The sequence below is a fragment of the Triticum aestivum genome, chromosome 4D (genome assembly GCF_018294505.1).
Source record: "Triticum aestivum cultivar Chinese Spring chromosome 4D, IWGSC CS RefSeq v2.1, whole genome shotgun sequence".
In the NCBI taxonomy this organism is placed as follows: Eukaryota; Viridiplantae; Streptophyta; class Magnoliopsida; order Poales; family Poaceae; genus Triticum; species Triticum aestivum.
Genome location: NC_057805.1, coordinates 313,005,953 through 313,029,650, shown reverse-complemented (window position 1 = coordinate 313,029,650; position 23,698 = coordinate 313,005,953). Strand labels below are relative to the sequence as shown.

General features: G+C 42.9%; 1 protein-coding gene and 1 long non-coding RNA gene across 3 annotated transcripts; one reads left to right on the top strand and one right to left on the bottom strand.

Moving 5' to 3' along the window:
• Window positions 1–1,333: 1,333 nt before the first annotated feature.
• On the bottom strand, window positions 1,334–5,124 carry LOC123097631 (uncharacterized). 2 transcript variants are annotated; one of them, XR_006447390.1, is made up of 5 exons: window positions 5,021–5,124; window positions 4,734–4,922; window positions 4,059–4,180; window positions 3,213–3,277; window positions 1,334–1,879 (listed from the first exon to the last, which is right to left on the bottom strand). It is a non-coding gene; the product is annotated as an uncharacterized lncRNA (long non-coding RNA). The 2 variants fall into 2 exon arrangements; XR_006447389.1 differs by having other exon boundaries at window positions 4,734–5,124.
• A 14,188-nt stretch (window positions 5,125–19,312) lies between these two features.
• Window positions 19,313–21,315, top strand: LOC123097630 (calmodulin-1). The gene is made up of 2 exons (XM_044519422.1): window positions 19,313–19,612; window positions 20,682–21,315. The coding sequence occupies exons 1-2, from the start codon at window positions 19,537–19,539 to the stop codon at window positions 21,053–21,055; spliced, it is 450 nt and encodes a 149-aa protein (XP_044375357.1). The 5' UTR covers window positions 19,313–19,536; the 3' UTR covers window positions 21,056–21,315.
• Window positions 21,316–23,698: the final 2,383 nt, after the last annotated feature.

The window sequence follows — 23,698 nt, the reverse complement described above, 5'->3', positions numbered from 1 at the left end:
TGCCCCTTAGTTGGTGCTTTATTAGAGAAAATGGAGACTCAAATAAAAATAAAAATTGCATAAAGTAATAGAAAGGCAGTTCGCAGAGGGTAGTAGGGATTTGTAGAGGTGCCAAAGCTCAAAGCGAAAAAGATAAAGATAAAACATTTTGGATGGCACACTTTTCCTGTCAATGAAAACGATCGAGTAGTTCCCAATACTTTCCATGCTAGATGTATCATAGGCGGTTTCCAAACAGAAAATAAAGTGTATTCCTTTTTCGACCATACTTTCACTTTCCATGGCTAACCGTATCCACGGGTGCCGGCCATACCAACACTTTTCAAGGAATTTATTATTTGACAACATAAAGTAAATTCATTTTTCATTTCGGGACTGGGCCTCCCTAATACCTTTGTCGTACTCTCGTGCAATGACAAGTGAATAAACACTCATCTTGAGAATAACACATCTAGCATGGAAATATATCAGCCACCCCCTACCGTTTCATGAGCGGTACGAGCACACAAAAGAAAAGTTTATTTTTAAAATTAAAGATGGCATACAAAAATTTGCTTAGAACGGCAAAAGAATACCACATATAGGTAGGTATAGTGGACTCATATGGCAAAACTGGGTTTAAGGATTTTGGATGCACAAGTAGTGATCATACTTAGTGCAAAATGAAGGCTAGCAAAAAATTGAGAAGCATCCAACCAAGAAACGAAAAATCTCATAAGCGAGCATTAAGCATAACTAACACCGAATAATGCACCACAAGTAGGATGTAGTTTCATTGCATGACTATTGATTTTCGTGCTTGCATAGGGAATCACAAACCTTAACACCAATATTCTTACAAAAGCACAATTACTCACCAACATGACTCACATATTATACGGACATATCGCAAAACCACAAGGAATCAAGTTTATTTTGTCCAATAATCTTCATGAAAGTTTTTCAATTATATCCCTCTTGAATATCTATCACTTTGGGACTAATTTCATATGTTGTTTTTGATAGCTCAAACAAATCTAAGTGAAGAACATGAGCATAAAAATTTTCTTCTCTCAAAATAATCTATTATATAATTAAAACAAGAAACAAACAAGGCATCACATTTATCCACATATGTTAATATTGTTCGAGCCGTTTGATTTGAATAAAAACGGCTGAGTAAAAGATTTTCCGTAACATGCTAATATGTATTATCAGCTTACTGGACCTACCCGTTGTCACGTCTATGCGTATGCACCAGACCACGTAAAAGTAAAGAACAGTCCAGACCATGTACGCTCGATCTTGCATATGACACGTTTAGCCATAATCACGTAATAAAAGATACAGAACCTGACGTGCACTTATTCCAAATCGGGCACGTACATGCCAAAAAAGGAGAGACAGGGATAATTCTAATCGGACTCATAGAACTCCATAAGTCTTGATAAAAAGAAACCCAGACATTGAGTCGACCAAGACAACATAATATAGGGCACCCCGCTGGCCACATCCAACACACGCCCAAGATTCTAAATTCCAGTTCTGGATAAAACCAAAGTCTGCAAAACTGCTACCCAACCTGAGCACCACCAACGAAATTGAAGTCGTCTTCAGAAATCTGCTACCCGGCCAGAGCACCACCAACAAAACCAAAGACTGCAGAACAAATCTGCTACCTGAATAGAGCACAAAATCGAAGTCTGCAAATCTGCTACCCAACCTGAGCACCACCAACAAAATCGAAGTCTTCAGAAATCTGCTACCCGGCCAGAGCACCACCAGCAAAATTGAAGACTGCCGGTTCTAGGATGCGAGACAAACATCAAAAATAGCCAAAACTGTGACTGCAACTTGACGCCCGATGAAGTCAGGACAGATCTTCTGAGCTGCCTCTCACCTTAATCATCAGGGTTCATCAATATTATTAATTAATTCACTTATCAGGATAAAAGCTGCGTAGGTAGCTGACTAATAATTTCCGAATCTTTTTGCAGCCAAAAAACCTATGGTGCGCAAGAAGCTTAGTGGTCACCAACAACATGACAAGCTAGAACATTCAAGTGAAAGTACTGAGAATGTGGGATCCCCTCAATCGTACAACCGATCAGCTCATTAGCCTCGAAATGATTTTGATGGATGAAAATGATTATTCATTAAAAATAGTCAATTGCAGATTGTTCTACTATTTTAAACAAACAATTGCTAGTTATATTTTGTTTTCTTTGACATGGAAAAACAATTCATGTTACTATCAACATTGAGAACATCATGCTACGGTCCAAGGAATTTGATACAATTATACTGATGGAAGAAAATGAGAAATCTATTTATGCATATAGTACTTTCAAGGTTATGGAATCCATAAAGTATCACCCAATGTGAAATGAAATTAATTTGTTTCTGCATACAATACAAAGGTAAATGGGGTGAAAGGACTATCAGAATGTTTTCCAGATTACAAACTCCAAGTTTGCCACCGAGGACACGATACAAAAACAGGGAGATGAAGTTAAACAACGCTCAGGTATGTCTATACTCTCAAAGTTTAAAATAATCTAATTAATATTTCTAATGATCTCCAAATTTGCATGTCATTGGCTTATTCACACAAATGAGGCATGTGGAATCAAGAATACCAAAAAGGAATTTACAAACTTCATATTACCACAAGACTGCTTCTAATAGTAGAGCAAGTGCATAATGAATACCCATTACTGAAACCTTAATTGGACATACACCATTGCAGCTAAGACACTTTTTCATCTTGACCTCTTTAGGGGTGATTTAACCAGAGCTAGACTATGGGGAATGTTTGCTTATTTTTCAAATGAGGATGTAGTGATTGTAGCCTACACAACTCTATAGAACTTCAAACAGTAAGTCCAATAATGTTACAAGTCCTTCTGTAATTTGCAAAAAAAAAATATAATAGATTTGTTCATTAATTTAATAGGGTTGTGCATAATGTCAACCAATGCTATAAGAATACATACATACAGATCTACACATAGCCAAGACTCAAGAACTTCCTTCCAGGTATGGAACACTATCTTTTATTATTTCTCAACAAATGAATCGTGCCTCATGTTTATTCACCAATGTAACATAATAATTTACTTCACTAACTCTATACTCAGCAGAAGAAACTTTACCAAAAATGGTCGAGATTGATAACAGTACACAAGGAGACTAGATATATTTTACAAAATGAGAACATTACAAGAACTTACTGGAATGAGGTACTTCTTCTAAGATATGATATCACCACTTCTTGACGAAAACGATACTCTTAGACCTGTAGTGACAATTGAGTCATATCAGTTATAATGGAACCTTATCTGAATTATTTATGTATCTCAACTTCTTGGGGTGGCAAACTTATAGTTTTTGGGTGTTTTTTTAGGATTTTGCTATTCACGGCAATAGCTATAATAATCTATTACACGATAATATTCTAATGATCGTGTTGTGATTGGCACAAACTAACTACAAAGCAAACATACAAGTATTGCCGCAACAATTGTTGTACATATCTAGAATAATAACACATGGTAAGCATATTCTACTAATTTGAACAAGATCTTCCATATTACATTTACTCTTCACTAATAACGGTGGTAATGAAAAATTGCTGAACTCATTGGATAGAAAATCTGAGAAGCACCAAGCTAACCATTTATATTTACTGAGAATCTGAGATAGAGAGAGAATACTTGACATTGACCAATATATGTAGGACACTTATTACATAAAGGTCAAATGTTGGCATAGTATTCAGAAGTGCCTAGCAAACAATTTATGTTTACTGATTTTTATGTTCTCGATAATGGCGCTTCTATACTACAGCCTTTTCAGATGAAGAGAACAACGAGAAAAACTCCAGTAAGACATTGCCCACAACAAATGCGAAAATCTATTGCATATCAATTAACACATAATAACCGAATTCAGTTAATACATGCAAACCTTCTTCCTTTGTGTTAAATACATGTATCATTAATATAACTTGCTAATATATGGCAACAACAAATAGAAAGAATACACTTTTATCCAACTACTAAAGGGGGGAAGCATACCTGTGAACATCAGTCGGTGTGCGGGAAGTAGGAATCATGCAGAGTTGAAGCACATTACATAGGTGGAAGCTGGCAGCAGTAGCAACTAGGAAGCCCACAACTTGCCTCCACCTATGGACTCTCTACAAATGTAAAGAGACCAATCAAATGGTAAGGTAGATTACAATTTCCTAACACTGCTTTCACATATATACATGTTAGCAAGATAATGAAATATTGGAAAAATATAGGTGTTATAAGTAGTATACAAGACAATGAAATATTGAACACTTTTTGCTATAGGATGTGCTGAATAGTCAATCAAAGTTGGGCAGAATGTCAACTGGAAAAATTGTGTAAGTTCAATTCCCTAAAGAAACGCAAGGCACATCAATGGCAAGTAAAATAATTCTATAATTTATATCCTAGAAATGGTCCTTAAATGAACAACAGCAGAATGTACTGAGCTTATCGACTGAATTATATAGTTTACCAGAACAAGAACATAATGTACGAGCTTTATCGTCAGGACACCATCAGCCTCACTAATAAAAAAATATCTCCACGAGCTGCAGCAAGGGGATAACAGGAGACCACGAGACAATTTCTCATAAAGAATCCAAAATCGACGCAATTGCTGGAACCTAGCAGACCAAGCATCTGGGAAGGGAGAAGGAGGGGAAGAGGAGAGATTACCTGGAGGAGAGCCACCACAGAGGTTCAAGGAGGTCGAACTCCACGGCCATGAGGCCATCCAATTGACGGCGGCAGCGAGGAGTAGGCACGTGCGGTCGAGCTGGAGGACATGCCGCCGCCGAGAGCCTTCAACCACCACACTCCGCCTTAAATACCTCTTCTCACCCCGTCCTCCTTCCTTGGCAGGATCTAGCAACGAATTGTGGATGAATCCCTAGATCAGGGAAGGAACAGAGAAAAAGGAATGGGAGGAGAGCAAGAATGGGAAAAGGGATGAATGGTACAACCGTAGCGATGCAAAATGGATAAAAAAAGTGTGAGACTTAACACCGCTTCCCCCAATCCCATCTGTCACGGACTGCTCTCTAGACGTCCTACGAGCGGCCGCCTGGAAGACACGAAAGGCACTTTCTAGCATTTTTTCCGGGTGGGATGGTCAGCTGTAGCTTACATGAAGTGAAAAGAATACCATTAAACATATTCCATTTCATTTATTCACTCCTATATATTAGATGTCCATTTCATTTGTTACACAATTGGGTAAATTAGCTATTCAATATACGGTGGGAAATTAGTTTCAGAATTTTTTTAAAAGCAAAGAAGCTACGGAATTCAGTATTCCATGATGGATTGTTGGGCAATCGCACAAAATAAATGCCGCCAAACTAAAATAATAGGTGGAGATAACTGAAACACAAAGAATCATATGAAGAGGAAGACTGCATATGAAGATCTTCCATACAATGTCATAAAAAATGCAAGTCCATGCGGTTATGCAAAATAGAAAAATAACATTTATTAAAAATATAAAATATATCCATTCTAGCAGCGCAATTGTGCGGGCGGACAAAACAATGTTATTTACATGTTCGATCAAAACAATAATGTCTAACACTTAAAAGTTTCCATGTATAACATATTTTTTTAGGGTCGTATAACATATTAACGTGTATAGGTTAAAAAAAATCATATTAACGTGCATGCACATGTAACACCCCAGATGTAAAACTTCCATATTTGGCAATATATCCATGTTGATCTCCATCCAATTCTTTTCGGGGTTCCATCTTTTGGTCTCATTTTGCTTTGTTATGTTGGTCTACTCATTTCATTGTCATGCTTACCTTGTCATATTGCATTTGTGCTTCTTGTCATATTCCTTTTAGCCATCAAATGTTTGCATCACGTGCATATCAATGTTGTGTTGTGTTTATGTCTACTTGCATTTCCATGATATGCATGCATGATATGTTGTTGCATGACCTATGTGTGATCCATGCATCACCACCTTCATGCATCACCACCTCTCCTTCTCTTTCTTTCTTTTGCAAGTTCCATTTTACCCTCCTCCATTAATGTTCATCTTTTCCCCAATATTTCAAGCATCTCGCCCTAAACCTCTCTGCAAATGTCAGATCTTTTGTAGTTGTTTTGGTTAGGTTCAAAAATACCTCAAGTTTGAATTATATTCAAACTTGTTTTATTTTTCCACCTCCAAAATTGTCCAAGGCAATTATTTCAAATATAACATTATATCAGGAGCATGGGAATATTTTCATATTTCCCAAATCCCTCTTCCTTGTACCTGGCCTTTTTCATTTGGTTTTTCTGTTTGAGGAGATGCAAATAAAAGGAAAAGGCTCACCTGGGCCTCTCTTTCCCCAGCCTAGCGCAGCAGCAGCTCTAGCAGCCGGCCCAGCCAGCCCGCGCGCACGTTGCTTTCCCCCTTTCTCACCCGAGCGCCGCACACCCCTCTCTCTCACTCGATCCACGTGGACAAGCGGGTCCTCCGCGTCAGCGAGAGCGGCAGCCACACCCGCCTCCTTTTCTCCTTCCTCTTCCTCTGTTTTTCGCCGTGCCATGGCCATGGTGGCGAGCCAGCTAGCCGCGCCGCGCCTACTTAAGCCCCTCTCGGCGTCCGCACCTAGCCCCTAGGGTTTCCCTCTCCATCCTCCGCCGCCGCCAGGGGAGAAAAACTCCCCCAGATCCTTCGCTTTCGCCGCTTCCCGAGCGCGCCTGAGAGCGCGTCCACGTCGCTGGCGTGCACTCCGGCCACCTCCGCCTCGCCAAGCACGTCCGTCTTCCTCCACGACGTCGACTACGTCCCCGTCGTCCTCTTCCTCGCCTGGGATCGCCAAGTTCGACTACCTCAGCTACGTCTGCTTCTCGGGACAGAGCTCGTCACCTCGTTCGTCAGCTCGCCGTCGTTCCTCCGTCGACACCCCGGCCACATCTACACGTCCTGTGGACGCTAGGTGAGCCGAGCATCTTCCCCGCCATCCTCCTCTCGCGATAGCCTCGCGTAGTCGCCGCTCCGGCCATGTTCGTGTCGTGCTCCCCGCGCTCCAGAGTGTTCTGTAGTGCAGCTGTCGCTCGTAGTTGCAGCGCACGCCCGAGCTCCCGTTGCCGCGCCCCGTTGCTCGCCCGCGCACCCGCAGTGCACAGCCTGCCCGCGCCGTGCCCTGCTGCTTCCCCTGCCTGCCGTGCTCGTCGCATCCCGAGCCGAGCAGATGCTCGAGCTCGAGCACCCCGCGCGCCAACTCCCGCAGTTGCTTCACATGCACGCGCGTTCCCTTCCAGCACCGCGTGCGCATACCGCTCTGGCCTGTCCCGTACCCCCGCCGGTGCCCTTGGTTCCGGTGGTCGTCGTCATTACCCGCACGCACCGTCGGCGTCTTCTCTGCTGCAGATGAGAAGGGGCCGGTATAAGCCTCACGTTGCTTCAACTAGAGCCGAGCCCTTACCAAACCAGCAGCCCCGTCCTAGCCCAACTGGTAGCCTGCCCACGTTTGCAACCTGGAGACCTGGGTTCGAATCCCAGGCTCTCCACAGTTTTTTGTGGTTTGTGTTTTTTGTTGTGTCACTGACGCCTGGGTCCCACCGGTCATACACACACCCAGCCATGTGGCCCACGGCCCTACCAGTCAGTCTAATGGTTGGGTATAGCCTGGGTGCATTTAGTTTTCCTTCACGTCTTCTGTTTTATTCCAAATTTGGCACATGCCAGATTTGTCATATGCCGAGGTTTCCATTTTAGGCAGTATTTGTTTTTTTGCATAAATGTGGGGATTTTTCTACTGCTACCTAGACATATTATATATGTTTTTGGGGTAGAAAAATCCCACCATCCAGTGGTGACATTAGTTTCTGCATTTGAGCAAGTTCACGATCATGTCATTTTACATTGTGTTGCTGTTTTGTCTTGTATGTGTATATTCGTGCAAATATGCTATGTGTTTGTTTTGCACATGGATAGCTTCATTTTCATGTATGCTTCATGCTAGAATTTGTTCCATGCCATGACATGCCTGGTAGTGGGTTAAACAAGCTTGTAAAGATGCCATGTTGAATCCGTTTCTGCTATGTCTAGCAATTTCACCGTCATTGCCCTGCTGATATTTTTATGCCATGTATCCATGTTGCCACAGTGAGATCTATGCTTCCTTTGGGTATGTTCAGTAAGGATGTTTTGGACATATAGATGTGCTCTATCCATCCATGTCCCTGTTTGCATTTATGGAGTGCCCTAGCATGTCTTAATCTTGCTCTACTTTTGCTATAAAATGTTCCTGGCAGAATGTTAGCATGGTATTCAATTTTGCCAAGGTTGTTGTAGTTGATACATACATGCTATGAACTTGCTCTTGCCATGGTTAGCTTCATGAACATGCCATCTTGCTGTAGGTATGCTTGTTTTGTCATGCATTGCTTTGTGATGAGTGAATCGAGCTCACAAAGATGCCTTCATATTTCTGTTAATGCCATGTTCTGTTTTCTGCCAAGTCTGAAACCTGTTAGCGAAACTTGCTATGTTTACATGGGTGCCATCATATCTTCTGATCCTTTTTGGCTCATGGTCACTAAGGGACTTTTGTTCTATGCTTTTAGTAAATTCATGCCATGCCTTGTTTTTCTATGATAAGTTCCTGTAGCATGTGCTTTGCTTGCTCTGAACATTGCTACCTGATGCTGTTTCAGCCATGTTCAGTATTTTCACTAAGTCTGGAAAACTGATATCTTTTGCACTTTTGCCATGCTTGTTTGTACCTGTTATTTTGCGATCTAGCCGTAGCTCAGTGTTCATCTTTTGTCAAGCATCTCCTGTAGATCACTGCCATATGATTTATTGCTATGTTGGGGTGCTGTAGCATAGTTACTTGATGTATTCTAAGTGCTATCATGCTGTTAATCGCAGAATTGTGTCATTGTTTTGCGTGCCATTTGCAAACCGTGCATCCGTTTCCGGTGATCTTTATATCGATTTCGACCGAAATCATCTCATCTTTCCAGTGGCATACTTGGTTTGCCAAGTTGATGCCTTGTTCATCTTTTCCCTTCCGGAGCACGCATATGCATTGCATATCACATCTCGCATATCATGCCATGTATTGCATCATGTTGCTTGTGCTTTTCCCGTGATTGATTGTTGGTCCTTTGCTTGTGTTCTTGCTTTGGGTAGAGCCGGGAGATGAGAACGCTTACGAGGAACCTGTTGAGAACGCTTACGAGGATCAAGCTTTCGACAACTCTGAGAACCTTGCAGGCAAGATGACCATACCCTCGAAATCACTTCTATCTTTGCTTTGCTAGTTGTTCGTTCTATTGCTATGCTGCGCTACCTACCACTTGCTATATCATGCCTCCCATGTTGCCATGTCAAGCCTCTAACCATCCTTTCCTAGCAAATCGTTGTTTGGCTAAGTTATCGCTTTTGCTCAGCCCTTCTTATAGCGTTGCTAGTTGCAGGTGAAGTTGAAGTTGGTTCCATGTTGGAACATGGATATTCTGGCATATCACAATATCTCTTATTTAATTAATGCATCTATATATTTGGTAAAGGATGGAAGGCTCGGCCTTATGCCTGGTGTTTTGTTCCACTCTTGCCGCCCTAGTTTTCCGTCATACCGGGATTATGTTCCTTGAGTTTGCGTTCCTTACGCGGTTGGGTGATTTATGGGACCCCCTTGATAGTTCGCCTTGAATAAAACTCCTCCAGCAAGACCCAACCTTGGTTTTACCATTTGCCACCGAAGCCTTTTTCCCTTGGGTTTTCGCGAGCCCGAGGGTCATCTTTATTTTAACCCCCCGGGGCTAGTGCTCCTCTGAGTGTTGGTCCAAACTAGAGCACCGTGCGGGACCGTCCCTTGGCAACTTGGGTTACGTTGGTACCTGTACGCTTCGCTTATCCGGTGTGCCCTGAGAACGAGATATGTGCAGCTCCTATCGGGATTTGTCGGCACAGTCGGGTGGTTTTGCTGGTCTTGTTTTACCATTGTCGAAATGTCTTGTAAACCGGGATTCCGAGACTGATCGGGTCTTCCCGGGAGAAGGTTTATCCTTCGTTGACCGTGAGAGCTTATAATGGGCTAAGTTGGGACACCCCTGCAGGGTATTATCTTTTGAAAGCCGTGCCCGCGGTTATGAGGCAAATGGGAATTTATTAATGTCCGGTTGTAGAGAACTTGACATTTGACTTAATTAAAATACATCAACCGTGTGTGTGGCCGTGATGGTCTCTTTTCGGCGGAGTCCGGGAAGTGAACACGGTTCGGGTTATGAATGAACGTAAGTAGTTTCAGGATCACTTCTTGATCATTTCTAGCTTCGCGACTGTTGCATTGCTTCTCTGCTCGCTCTCATTTGCGTTTGTTAGCCACCATATATGCTTAGTGCTTGCTGCAGCTACACCTCATTACCCCATCCTTTCCTACAAGCTTAAATAGTCTTGATCTCGCGGGTGTGAGATTGTTGAGTCCTCGTGACTCACAGATTCTACCAAAACAGTTGCAGGTGCCGAGGATACGAGTGCAGATGACGCAACCGAGCTCAAGTGGGAGTTCGACGAGGAGCGTGGTCGTTACTATGTTTCGTTTCCTGATGATCAGTAGTGGAGCCCAGTTGGGACGATCGGGGATCTAGCATTTGAGTTATCTTATTTTCATTTGGATTTGACCGTAGTCGGTCTATGTGTGGATTTTGGATGATGTATGAATTAATTTATGTATTGTGTGAATTGGCGATTGTAAGCCAACTCTCGTTATCCCATTCTTGTTCATTACATGGGATTGTGTGAAGATGACCCTTCTTGCGACAATACCTACAATGCGGTTATGCCTCTAAGTCGTGCCTCGACACGTGGGAGATATAGCCGCATCGTGGGCGTTACAGCACACATGGTATCTTTTTTTTTTGCCGGGCACACATATGGTAAATTGAACTGATATGTTTGATAAATATAAACAAAAAAGTTCAGATTCTAGCCTAAACTCAGCCTATGTTGCAAAACACGGAAATACATGCAATCATGTACAAAAATTAAATCCGGAGGGACTTCTACACGCCACGTACAAGTAGATAATCAGGCGCAATCCGGTTCCAATAGGCATCCATGACATCACAGTTGATGTCATCAATCAATAATAAGTTATTTGCAAAATCCATAATATTTTCCCAGTAAGGCAATCACGTCCAATACAAATGTTCATAAGAGATCCAACAAAAAGGAAAGCAAAAGAAGAATTTGCACCAACCTAACCGTGCAGGTGCAGGTATACATGCATCTATAACTATATCTATACCTATACCAGTATAAAAAGACTCAAATGGGCAGATCCAATTAATCTCGGCCATCAAATCATGTCAATCTAACGACCTAGACTGCTTCAATGTCGAGCGCTCAACACGTTTAGCGTGCAGTTAATTTCATGCCAAAAATAGTGATAATCACATAATAACACGCAAATAATATCCTACTTAATATCCGCGTGCACTTAATATACTTCCAAATTAATGTGCATTGCACGTATACCTTGACTAGTAATGTAAAGGGGGCTAAACACTACCACGAGGCATGCTAAAAAATGAACCAAGTGGGAGTGCAACTGTGTAAGGAGAATAAAAATCAGATAAAAAGGTACAAATATGTATTTTTGAAAATACCATGTATAGATAATACAGACATATACACACCCATATACATACTCATAAGTCGTCTACATATGTCGCAAGAGCCTGCTTCATGAAATCAGAACTAATGCCTTAGTGTCGACGGCTACATTGCTTTGCACCAATAAATATTTAATATGATAAAACCAATATCAAATATGCCAAAAAAAACTAGTTACGATCTTGACGTAATGTTGAAAGTTAGATAACACCAAACAAAGCTGGTTGGTTATATTCTATGAATAACATATTTCAGCATTTACTAAATAAGGCTCACTTCAACTAATTTATAGATCCTCTATCACATTTCCCATCATAGCAGACCCTCCTCAGGACCACCATGGTATGGTCATTTGCGATCCCATCCAAAGAATAATAATAAAATTCAGGAGATTGAATTACGATTAGCATATATATGAGTTAAGCAGTACAAAAAATGGGAGGTGGAACTGCATATAACTACAACGCATGTGAATTATTGTTCGTTGACATAATTCACAATAGGAGAAGCATGGCGCACCAGAAAAAAAAGTATACACATGCGTGAGGGCCTTCTAGGTACGTGCAACATCAGGCACGGATAATCGTGTGACTGGCACCAATATACGATGTGCTGGAGCGAGCATATCATAATAGCAAGCAAAGTAGTGTTGCACAATAGTAACAATATGAAGAAACAAATTATCTCAAGTATGTAATAAGCTACTTTCAATGAATTGGAATGATAAGAAATAACACAATCAGAAGAGTGAGTGGGACTAAATGTTTGAGCGGTTTCCAGTGAATATGAGCTGATAACTACATTGCCTTAGTTGAATAAGTCCACCTATACAACAAGCATAATATAAGAACACAAGGAAGCCTATGAAAGTAGGGCAGTACATCGACCCAAAAATGCAACTACATTGTACTCAATGATGAAACAAGTGAAGGAGCACACATGGTTTATGCATTAAGTCATCAAGGTTCAGTACCAAAGATAGATACCACGGGGATGGAAGAGCAAGAGACATAGATGGAGATTTGGATACAAGTCTATGATTTTGTACGTCATTAACCATGGTCCTTGCGCATAAGTTCCAATCATATTTTAAAGATATGTTGATCTCAACTTTATTATAGTTTGAGTTATGTGTTTTACTAATCAAGAAATGTCTTAAACTGAATAACACATTACGTGATGGCAAATACTTGGCAGAAAAAAATATCAAATGATTATTGACAAAATTATCCTATATATATATATATATATATATATATATATATATATTGTAATGAAACACCAACATCCCAGAGTGAAAACATACAAGACTGTAATGACACACCAACATCCCGAAGTGAAAACATACAAGACTTATCGCACCTAGCCGCGCAAATGCGCGGGTCACACCGCTAGTTTAAGTGAAGCAAGAGAGAATTTCTTAAAAAAATTACTAACTCTCAAATAAACCTAAGTGAAGCATGAGAGCATTTCTTTAAAAAATAATAAAGCACACCGTGCTCAAAAAGACATAAGTGAAGCACTAGAGCAATTCCATAGCTCATAAAGATTTAAGTGAAGCATAGAGAGCAATTCTAACAAGTCATGACATAATTTTGGCTCTCTCAAATAGGTGTGTCCAGCAAGGATTCATGACTAAAACTACAAAGAAAAACAAGCAAAGACTCAAATCATACAAGACGCTCCAAGCAAAACTCATGATATGTGACGAATAAAAATATAGCACCAAGTAAAATACCGATGGTCGTTAGAAGAAAGATTTTTTCCAGGAAAACTTCTCTCTAAGTGGGAAGGGCCTTACATTGTCGAGGAATTTTATCGTTTCGGTGCAATCAAGATCAACAACGCCGAAGGCAATAGCCCTAAGGTGGTAAACGGGCAAAGAATCAAACATTATATCTCAGGTACTCCCATAAATGTTTAAACCAATATTATTAATACCATAACACCGGAGGAGTACATAAGGGAAACTTACCAGAGCATTCCAGACTCCCGAAAAGGAATAGGTATGTCATACGGTAAGTAAACCAACTCCAAAAGCTTTCCAATAGCAATTTTACTCCGTTTTGAAATATTTTAAAAAAATAGGAAAACAATACGTAGTCCGAAAAGTGCACGAGGAGGCGACAAGCCTTGGGGGCGCGCCCTACCCCCTGGGTGCGCCTCCCAGGCTTATGGCCACCTCGTGTGCCCTCCGGATCATGTTTTCTTGCAGAATACTTATTGTGGTCGGTAAAAATTCATTATATAATCTCCCGAAGGTTTTGACCACCCTACCACGGCAAAATCCTCTGTTCTTGTTTTGAGTTGTTTTTCTGACAGATCTAGATCGCTATGATGTCCCCAAACGCTCCAAAGGACAAGTTCTTCGAGAAGGTCATCAACCCCTAACATGCGGAGGTGCTGCAACACCCTCAAACCATTGAGATGCGTGAGGGGGTGCTGCACATCCATGATGTTCAAGGGCCAAAGAGGACCGGAAGCGTGCAGACAAGTCTTCAAGTGCCAAGGGATGGTGGAATGCGGACTCAACGCCAATCACTCCATGATCACGGAATTTACCCGTGACCACAAGCTGGACGCCAAGAAAATCGGGGAGGCCAACTTCAAGCTTCATGAGAAAATCGAGCATATCCAAGCCCGGACCTATGACCTGCAAAACCAAAACTGTGAGTATGAATACATATTTAAGAGGATGAGTTTGGATGCAGATTTGAGGATCCCGGAGACTCGTTCATCTTTTTACGATGGTGAACCTATGCCTTGGAAGACGGAGGACAAGCCCACAACATCATCAACCTCATCACCACCATCACCTCCGAAGAAGGAGACATGAGAACATGGGTATGGGCATTCCCCTTGGCTTGTGCCAAGCTTGTGGGAGGTGTCCCGGTATTGTATCATCATCACATATTTACCTTTATCGTTTTTCTTAGTTCGATCCTTTTGGTTAAATCTTGATCTAGTAGAATAAATTTTTTTAGTATGATTTAGTCTTTGAGTTTCGCTTTGTGATCTATCTATGTATCGGGTCCGTGAGTTATATAATAAAGAGTAGTTTTGAGTTGAGGGCTTTTCTTTCTTGCTATGATCCCGAGAAAAGAAAAGAATAAAAAAGTAAAAATATTATATAATGATCTTATGGAGGGTGATGACTTCACATATAAAGAGTATGATTGACTAAAATTTATTGGGAGTTGACAAACATAGTTTTGGTCATTGTTGCAATAATAGGGAGTAATAAAGAAAGAGAGGTTTCACATATAAATATACTATCTTGGACATCTTTTGTGATTCTGAGCACTCATTAAAATATTACATGCTAAAAGGTCGATGTTGGACAAGGAAGACAACATAATGGATTATGTTTTCTTATATCCGAATAGAAGTTATATTGTCATGGATCCTCCAACATGTTGAGCTTGCTTCCCCTACTATTCTAGCCAAATCTTTTGCACCAAGTAGAAATACTACTTGTGCATCCAAACATCCCTTAAAACAATTTTACCACGAGAGTCCACTATACCTACCTATGGATTGAGTAAGATCATTCAAGTAAGTTGTCATCGGTGCAAGCAATAAAAATTGCTCTCTAAATATGTATGATCTTTTAGTGTGAAGAAAATAAGATTTATACGAACTTGTGATATGGAAGAAATAAAAGCGACGGACTGCATAATAAAGTTCTTTATCACAAGCGGCAATATAAAGTGACGTTCTTTTGCATTAAGATTTTGTGCATCCAACCATAAAAGCGCATGACAACCTCTGCTTCCCTCTGCGAAGGGTCTATCTTTCACTTTTACTTTCTACCTTTATACAAGAGTCATGGTGATCTTCACCTTTCCTTTTTACACTTTTCCTTTTTGGCAAGCACTATATGTTGGGGAAACATATATATCCACTCGGATGTAGATTATCATAAAGTATTATTGTTGACATTACCCTCAAAGTAAAAGGTTGGGAGGCGAAATTAAAAGCCCCTAACTTTCTGTGTGTCCGATTGAGGCTTTGATCTCATAAGTATCGCATGCGTGTTAGCAATTGTGAAAGACTAAAAGATGGTTGAGTATGTGGGCTTGCTATACAAAAGCTCTTACATTGACTCTTTTCGATATTATGATAAATTGCAATTGCTTCAATGACTGAGATCAAAGCTTGTTAGTTTTCAATGAAGTTTTTTGATTCATACTTTACCTTGTGAATGAATTCTTACTTTAGCATAAGAAATTATATGACAATATATGTTGTTGTTCTAAAGATGATCATGATGCCCTCATGTCCGTATTTTATTTTATCTACACCTCTATCACTAAACATGTGGACATGATTATCGATTTCTGCTTTCGCTTGAGGACAAGTGAGGTCTAAGCGCCGGGGAGTTGATACGTCCATTTTGCATCATGCTTTTATGTTGATATTTATTGCATTATGGGCTGTTATTACACATTATGGTACAATACTTATGCCTTTTCTCTCTTATTTTACAAGATTTATATGAAGAGGGAGAATACCGGCAGCTGGAATTCTGGAACGAAAAGGAGAAAATCTGAGAGACCTATTCTGTACAACTCCAAAAGTCCTAAAAATTTACGAAGAATTATTTTGGAATATATAAAAAATAATGGGCGAAGAAATACCAGAGGGGGACCCACCAGGTGGCCACAAGCCTGGGGGCGCGCTCCTAGGGCTTCTGGGTCCCCTGGCAGGCCCCGGTGTCCATCTTATACTATAAGAAGGGTTTTTACCTGGAAAAAATCATAAGGAAGCTTTCAAGATGAAGTGATGCCGTCTCGAGGCGGAACCTGGGCAAAAGCAATCTAGGGCTCCGGTGGAGCTGTTCTGCCGGGGAAACTTCCCTCCGGGAGGGGGAAATCGAAGCCATCGTCATCAGCAACAATCCTCTCAACGAGAGGGGGTCAATCTCCATCAACATCTTCACCAGCACCATCTCCTCTCAAACCCTAGTTCATCTCTTGTACTCGATCTCTATCTCAAAACCTCAGATTGGTACCTGTGAGTTGCTAGTAGTGTTGATTACTCCTTGTAGTTGATGCTAGTTGGTTTATTTGGTGGAAGATCATATGTTCAGATCCTTAATGATATTCAATACCCCTCTGATCTTGAACTTGAATATGCTTTGTGAGTAGTCACGTTTGTTCCTGAGGACATGGGAGAAGTCTTGTTATAAGTAATCATGTGAATTTGGTATTTGTTCGATATTTTGATGAGATGTATGTTTTCTTTCCTCTAGTGGTGTTATGTGAACGTCGACTAAATGACACTTCACCATGATTTGGGCATAGAGGAAGGCATTGGGAAGTAATAAGTAGATGATGGGTTGCTAGAGTGACACAAACTTAAACCCTAGTTTATGCGTTGCTTCGTAAGGGGCTGATTTGGATCCACATGTTTCATGCTATGGTTAGATTTATCTTAATTCTTCTTTCGTAGTTGCATATGCTTGCGAGAGGGGTTAATCATAAGTGGGAGGCTTGTCCAAGTAAGGACAACACCCAAGCACCGGTCCACCCACATATCAAATTATCAAAGTAACGAACGCGGATCATATGAGCATGATGAAAACTAACTTGACAACAATTCCCATGTGTCCTCGGGAGTGATTTGCTTGATATAAGAGTTCGTCCAGGCTTATACTTTGCTACAAAAAGGATTGGGCCACCTTGATGCACCTTTGTTACACTTGTTACTTGTTACCCGTAAAAATTATCTTATCACAAAACTATCTGTTACCGATAATTTCAGTGCTTGCAGAAAATACCTTGCTGAAAACCGCTTGTCATTTGCTTCTGCTCCTCGTTGGGTTCGACACTCTTACTTATCGAAAGGACTACAATAGAACCCCTATACTTGTGGGTCATCAGTCACCAGGTGGCCCCCCTCCGGTAGTTATTTTCTCTAGTATTTTTCATATATTCAAAAATAATTCTCCGTAAATTTCCAGCTTATTTGGAGATGTGCAGAATAGGTGTCTTGACGTAGCTTTTTCAGGTCCAGAATTCTAGTTGCCGGTATTCTCCCTCTTTGTGTAGACCTTGCATTTATGAGAGAAAAGGCATTAGAATTACTCCATAAGGCATTATTATGCATAAAAACATTATAAATAACAGTAGGAAAACATGATGCAAAATGGACGTATCAGGGGCTGATTTGGCATATTGGGCATGGCTCTTCTGTCAACATCCATCACGAGTATCCCTGCAAAAAAAAACATCCATCACGATAACTGGATCCCGAGGCAAGGGTGCTTAAGGCCACTGGGTCAATCCTTCCTGCAGGGCGTTACCAAGGTGGCTGACCTGCTGACGGGGCAGGTTTTAGGCTGGGATGCGGATAAGATTGCTGCTATGTTCACTCCTTCTGACGCAAGAGATATACTGCAGATTGTTGTTGGTGGTTTGGGTGCTGAAGATTATCTGGCATGGAATTACACTAGGAATGGTGTCTTCAATGTAAAATCAGCATATCACCTGGCGATGTCGATGAAACGTGTGAGGTCTGGACAGCCAGACTCGTCAAGCTCGGTCCAAAAGCATAAGAGATATCTAAATCTTTGGGGCACGAATGCGCCGGGGAAAGCGAAAATTCACATGTGGAGACTAATTCGCAATGGGTTGGCTGTGGGTTCTGAGCTTCACCGCCGTCGGATCAACCCGTGAGTTTTTTGTGTTGCATGTGGAAGTGAAGAGACAATTCTTCACACGTTTTGGGCATGCCAACATTCATCATAGTTCTAGCAACCGCTGCATTCAGAGAAGGGCGTCACGGTGGCAATCCTACTGTTTCCTATGGACTCCCAGAATGAACTCGTTAGCTGGCTACTTGGGTGGTTCGCCGGTGCGACTGATGAGGAAAAAGAGGTGATGGTGCAGGCTACCTGCGGCCTTTGGCTGGCGTGAAATGATGCGAGGGACGGTAGGAAGATTGCCCCCCTCTCCACGTGAAATCATGGAATCAGTCTACTCACATCTGATTGAATGGAGGCACATGAAGCACCGGGAAAGGTTCCTAAGCCAAGGGTTGTACAGAAATGGGAGCCTCCGGCTCAAGGGTGGGTGAAGGTGAACTCAGATGGTGCTGTGGCGAGGAATGGTGAGAAGGCAGGTGGAGGCACAGTACTTAGGGATTGCGGTGGGGCTTTTTTGGCGGGAGCAAGTCAGTATCTTAAATACATGGTTGACCTGAAGGCTGTGGAGATTCTTGTCTGTAGAAGGGGCTTACAGCTTGCGATTGAGCTTCGCTTTCAGAGAATCCATCTTGAGCTCGACAACTCATCAGTTGTGCAAATGTTGAATGATCCTCAGAGGAATTTGGCTGCTGTGGGGCCATGGATCCAAGAGATCAAGGACATGTTGGGTACGCGCACCGAGTATCGCGTGGCCTGGGTTCAGTCATTCTGCTAACGTTGTTGCGCACAAGTTTGCTAAAGTAGGAGTAGGAGATGATTTAACTAGGGTGTGGTTGGGGTCTCCCCCAGACTTTGTTCTTCCTGTAATTTCTGATGACATTCCCAGCTATGTTGGTTAAATAAGAAGCAGCAACGTTGATCTAAAATTAGATGCCTTGTTTTGAGAAGGCGAGGGGTGCAGTTGGGGGTAATTCGGTCCGCGACGTTAAAGGGGGGCGTGGACGGCGGAACGGACCGGACGGGGTGCGGGCGCGCATAAAGCCCGGCAAAATTCCCCGACGCGAGGCCACAAATCGCTCCCGGCCCCCTCCTTCCTCCTCTCCCCCGCCCGTACGGTCAAACAAGAGACCCCCCGCCCCCCTCTCTCCTCCACCTCCACCTTCAGCGCTCGCCGCGAGAAGCCGAGAGGAGCCTGAGAAGGTAGCATCATGGCGGACCAACTCACCGACGACCAGATCGCCGAGTTCAAGGAAGCCTTCAGCCTATTCGACAAGGACGGCGACGGTAAGTGATTTCTGTCCTTCCCTGTTTTTCTTCTTCTTCTTACGCTGTGATTGTTGTGATCCGTCTCACTCTGGATAGAAGAAGAAACACGAACATCAATTCACCATCGATGTCTACTCTCTGTCTTTGATCTAGCATAGAATTGGGCGCAGGCAGAATGATGGTAGACATCTGATACACTAGATAGATTACTAGAGGCTGAACATTTACGCCCAGGCGTACAGTAGCCGGAATGCAAGATTAAGGATCGCACATATTGCGTCACTCACTCCATGGATCGAAAGCAAAAGCAAATCGCGGCGCGGGCATGCCACCGCCCTACTGTAGTCTCTACTGCCGTATAGTGCACGGCTGCGGGTCACTATCTCGCGTAGTAACTGCTGTGGAAATTATGCCATCAAATCGATGTGATTGGGTCTATCAGATTTGACTTCGTCTCGGATCCAGACGTGGAGAAGCGCTAGATCCTAGTACCCGGATGTGGGTAGTCAGGGCCGTCCAATGTCAGATGCTTAGGTTTGACTTATGTGCAACGGCTGAATCGTACTAGATCGATAGCTTATAGGTTGAACTTGGCCATGGCAGGGGCACCGGGTCTGCTACCATCTCCTTTGTATGCTGCTTTCATTATGCATGGATCCTATCTGCAGATCTGCTGGAAATTCTTAGGGGTTTGAAACCCAGATCCAGCTATATGATAATACAAATTTCAGCACCAGGGAGAATCGTTTGGTGTCGGATGGGGTTGCCCAGACTTTTAATTTGGCCTTCGGTGCATATGGAGTAGTACTTGAATCAATCAATTGTTGTAACAGCGTGGTTTCATCTCTGAATGTACTACAGCAATTGATGAGTAACTTTTGTTTTGGGACCATAGTGGTGAATAGTGTAAGTACTAGTACAGGGACGTTGCAGGTTTGATCCATTGTACATGGTGGTTGCTTCATGCGTGCATGTCTGATTAGCTTTTTTGTGTGTTTAGTATATGCTCACTCTGAATATGCAAATGTGATTACCGACTCAGTCAGAAACATACCTGAAATTGCCCTTGTGTGCTGGACATGGACAGGTTGCATCACAACCAAGGAGCTGGGAACAGTTATGCGTTCGCTGGGGCAGAACCCAACCGAGGCAGAGCTCCAGGACATGATCAACGAGGTCGATGCCGATGGCAACGGCACCATCGACTTCCCAGAGTTCCTCAACCTGATGGCCCGCAAGATGAAGGACACCGACTCGGAGGAAGAGCTCAAGGAGGCCTTCCGGGTGTTCGACAAGGACCAGAACGGCTTCATCTCGGCTGCAGAGCTCCGCCACGTCATGACCAACCTCGGGGAGAAGCTAACGGACGATGAGGTCGACGAGATGATCCGCGAGGCCGACGTCGACGGGGACGGCCAGATCAACTACGAGGAGTTCGTCAAGGTGATGATGGCCAAGTGATCCAGCCGATGTTCATGTCCGGTGGTATTATTATTTTTACCGGGGAGGAGGAAATTGTGCATTGCATATTAGTAGTAAGGAATGCGGCTCTCGTTTCCTTGTCTTTGCCCCGAACCAGAAGAAGCGTACTAGTAGACGTAGTTGCTGAAGAGCACTCATGGAATCCTCCTCCCCTGCTGCTACCCTGTCTCTCTCCCGTGTGTCATTGAAACATCTTTCTTTCTGTGTGAATCTGCAAGACTTGGCCCCTTCGTGATGAACCCTGATTGCAGTTGTATCCGTTTGATCCAAGTTCCCTTCTACTTCTATTTTGTACTGTACGTACCAATCCTCGGCCAGCGGCTCCTTCAGTTGGCAGATGCTGCTGTTGTATTGCTTTGCGATGGATGGAAGTAATATGTTCTTCAGGAAACATTTGACCGGCAACGAAAAATGCTGGTTGAATGGCCTGGTCGCATGTGAATGTGATGTGGACCTCCGTTGAACTGAAACCAGTGCGCCGTTTGGTGGAGTTTGGCAGGACTAACGGTTGACTGCGGAAGATGCCGTGGCCTGATGTTAGTCCAAGGCGTGTTATCTCCGACAGCTCTATGTGATCGGAAGATATGGCATCAGTGCATCGGAAGCACCGGAAGTGTGGATGCACCAGATACATTCCCGTATCACAAGTGTGAGTGCATCAGATACATTCCTCTAGGTGACTTGATCTTATCGGGCGTTGCCGTCTGCTACTGCATAACCGTGTTGTGCTTGTGCATTGGTGCTGCCCTGGCGAGTTTTGCATCCAGCGGTGTCGCTGTTGTGAAGACATAGTTATGAATTTCTGAAATACTAACCGGCGAACGTTCCCGGGGAGGGGGTGACAAACGAACTTTTTTTGGCGGCATTTTTAGATGATATAGGAGATGACAATTTGTGTCAGTTTCTACCAAAATAAAAAATCTTCCTTCCAGAAAATGTCATGCGTCTCTGAAAAAAACTGCCAGCAAAAACGTTCGCGAATGCCACCCATCTTAGCGAACGTTCGATGTCTACTGGCGTCCATGAATTTTTGGATGCGGACTACAATTTCCAACTATGTGAAACGAGTATATTACACAAAACCATCACAATTCAAGCTAGGTTATCATATAACCATCACCTTTGACTAAAATCACGTAAAATCAACACGTTTGAGGCCGGGTTGTAACATATAGCACCGATCGAATAGTTTGCCGCTCAAACAGCAAATATGACTAGCGGGATCTGCATGTCGCGCTGAAGCGGCATGCTTATTATATGGATAATTTACTAATTTAGCCGCCGAGGGGGGGGGGGGGGGCACTTGTCTGGCTGGCAATGGCGATTACTCGGGCGGTTATTGGACTCCCATCCCTGTCCCCGCGACAGTCACCCCGTGCCCGTCCCCATACCCACCCGCGGGGATAAAATGTTTCGCATCCCCATCCCCGTAAGGTTTTTTCATCCCCATGAGGAAAACCATACAAGCAATTAACAACAACCTTTTGTAGTATTTAAGTAGAAAAAACAAATTTTAACACAATAAATAATATTTTGTCGCTAGGTTAGCGATTTCATTGGGCTTTTCGAGCCAAAGGGCGGGATTGGTGGAAATTCGGGTGGGTATCGTAGAGAATTACCTGGGGTCTACCAATTTTACGGTCCACATGTAAGCCATTCATGCATTTGGCGAGTAACGGGTATGGGTGATGCTATCCCATCCCTATCCCCATCTTGTGTGCTGGGTAAGATATTTGACCACCAACCTGTGGGCACTAAAACTGGCGCATCCCCATCCCCTAATAGAGTAATTAATTACCCATAGGGATGTGGGTAACGGTTAACCATTGCCAGCTTGAGGCACTTATCAAGCTCCCATCTTCCTTTCCCAAACCCGTTCTTCATCCTCTCTCTTCTTGAATCTTCCCCGCCGACACTTCAATGCTTTCGGCAACCACATTGTTGCATCGCTACTCTTTCTTCTAGGACCCAACCATCGCTTCCCCACTCTGGCACGACAAAAAAGTTGTCGCTGCCATGCCTACAACCAACTTAAGCGAACCTCCTAGTGGCGTTGGCCGCCTGGTCCGACGGGGTCGGCGAGAGCAGGTACTAGTGTGGTGCGCGGATCGGTGGACCTCCCCAAGGCCAATCGCGGCCGCCTGCTAAGGACAGATGGAGCCATCACCTTGCCTCCATCTCTCCGCCCTTCTTGGAGCTCGTCCATTCATTGGGTGATTCCTTACTCTCACAATCGAGTGTTTGCTCGTCGCTTAGGTCGGTGAGTTACATTTTTGCTCATTGCAGTCGGACCGCCGGAGCAGCGCCGAGTGACAAAAGGCTATCTGGCGTGACATATTCATACCCTCTTAGCCTTTATGAGTTTGGATGGTTGAGTTGATGAAAATATGCCCAAGATGTAATAATAAAATTGGCATCTTTCCATTTTCCCGTTCATAAATAATTTTATATTTCTATGCTAGAATTGCAATGGTTCTTGAATGTGATATTTGGAAGAAAACCTAGTAGCATGTGTAGCAAGATAAACACAGATCCCTAATAAGGCCTCTGGACTAGCTCATATATTGTTGATGGTTTTGTTTTCCTAACCATGGGCATTGTTATAACAAGGATGCAGCAAAT

Excerpts from the sequence above, each read along its gene's own strand:
- LOC123097630 (XM_044519422.1), top strand. The coding sequence starts at position 19,537 with ATGGCGGACCAACTCACCGACGACCAGATCGCCGAGTTCAAGGAAGCC. Across the intron at positions 19,613-20,681 it reads ATTCGACAAGGACGGCGACG|GTTGCATCACAACCAAGGAG; the intron begins GTAAGTGATTTC and ends GGACATGGACAG.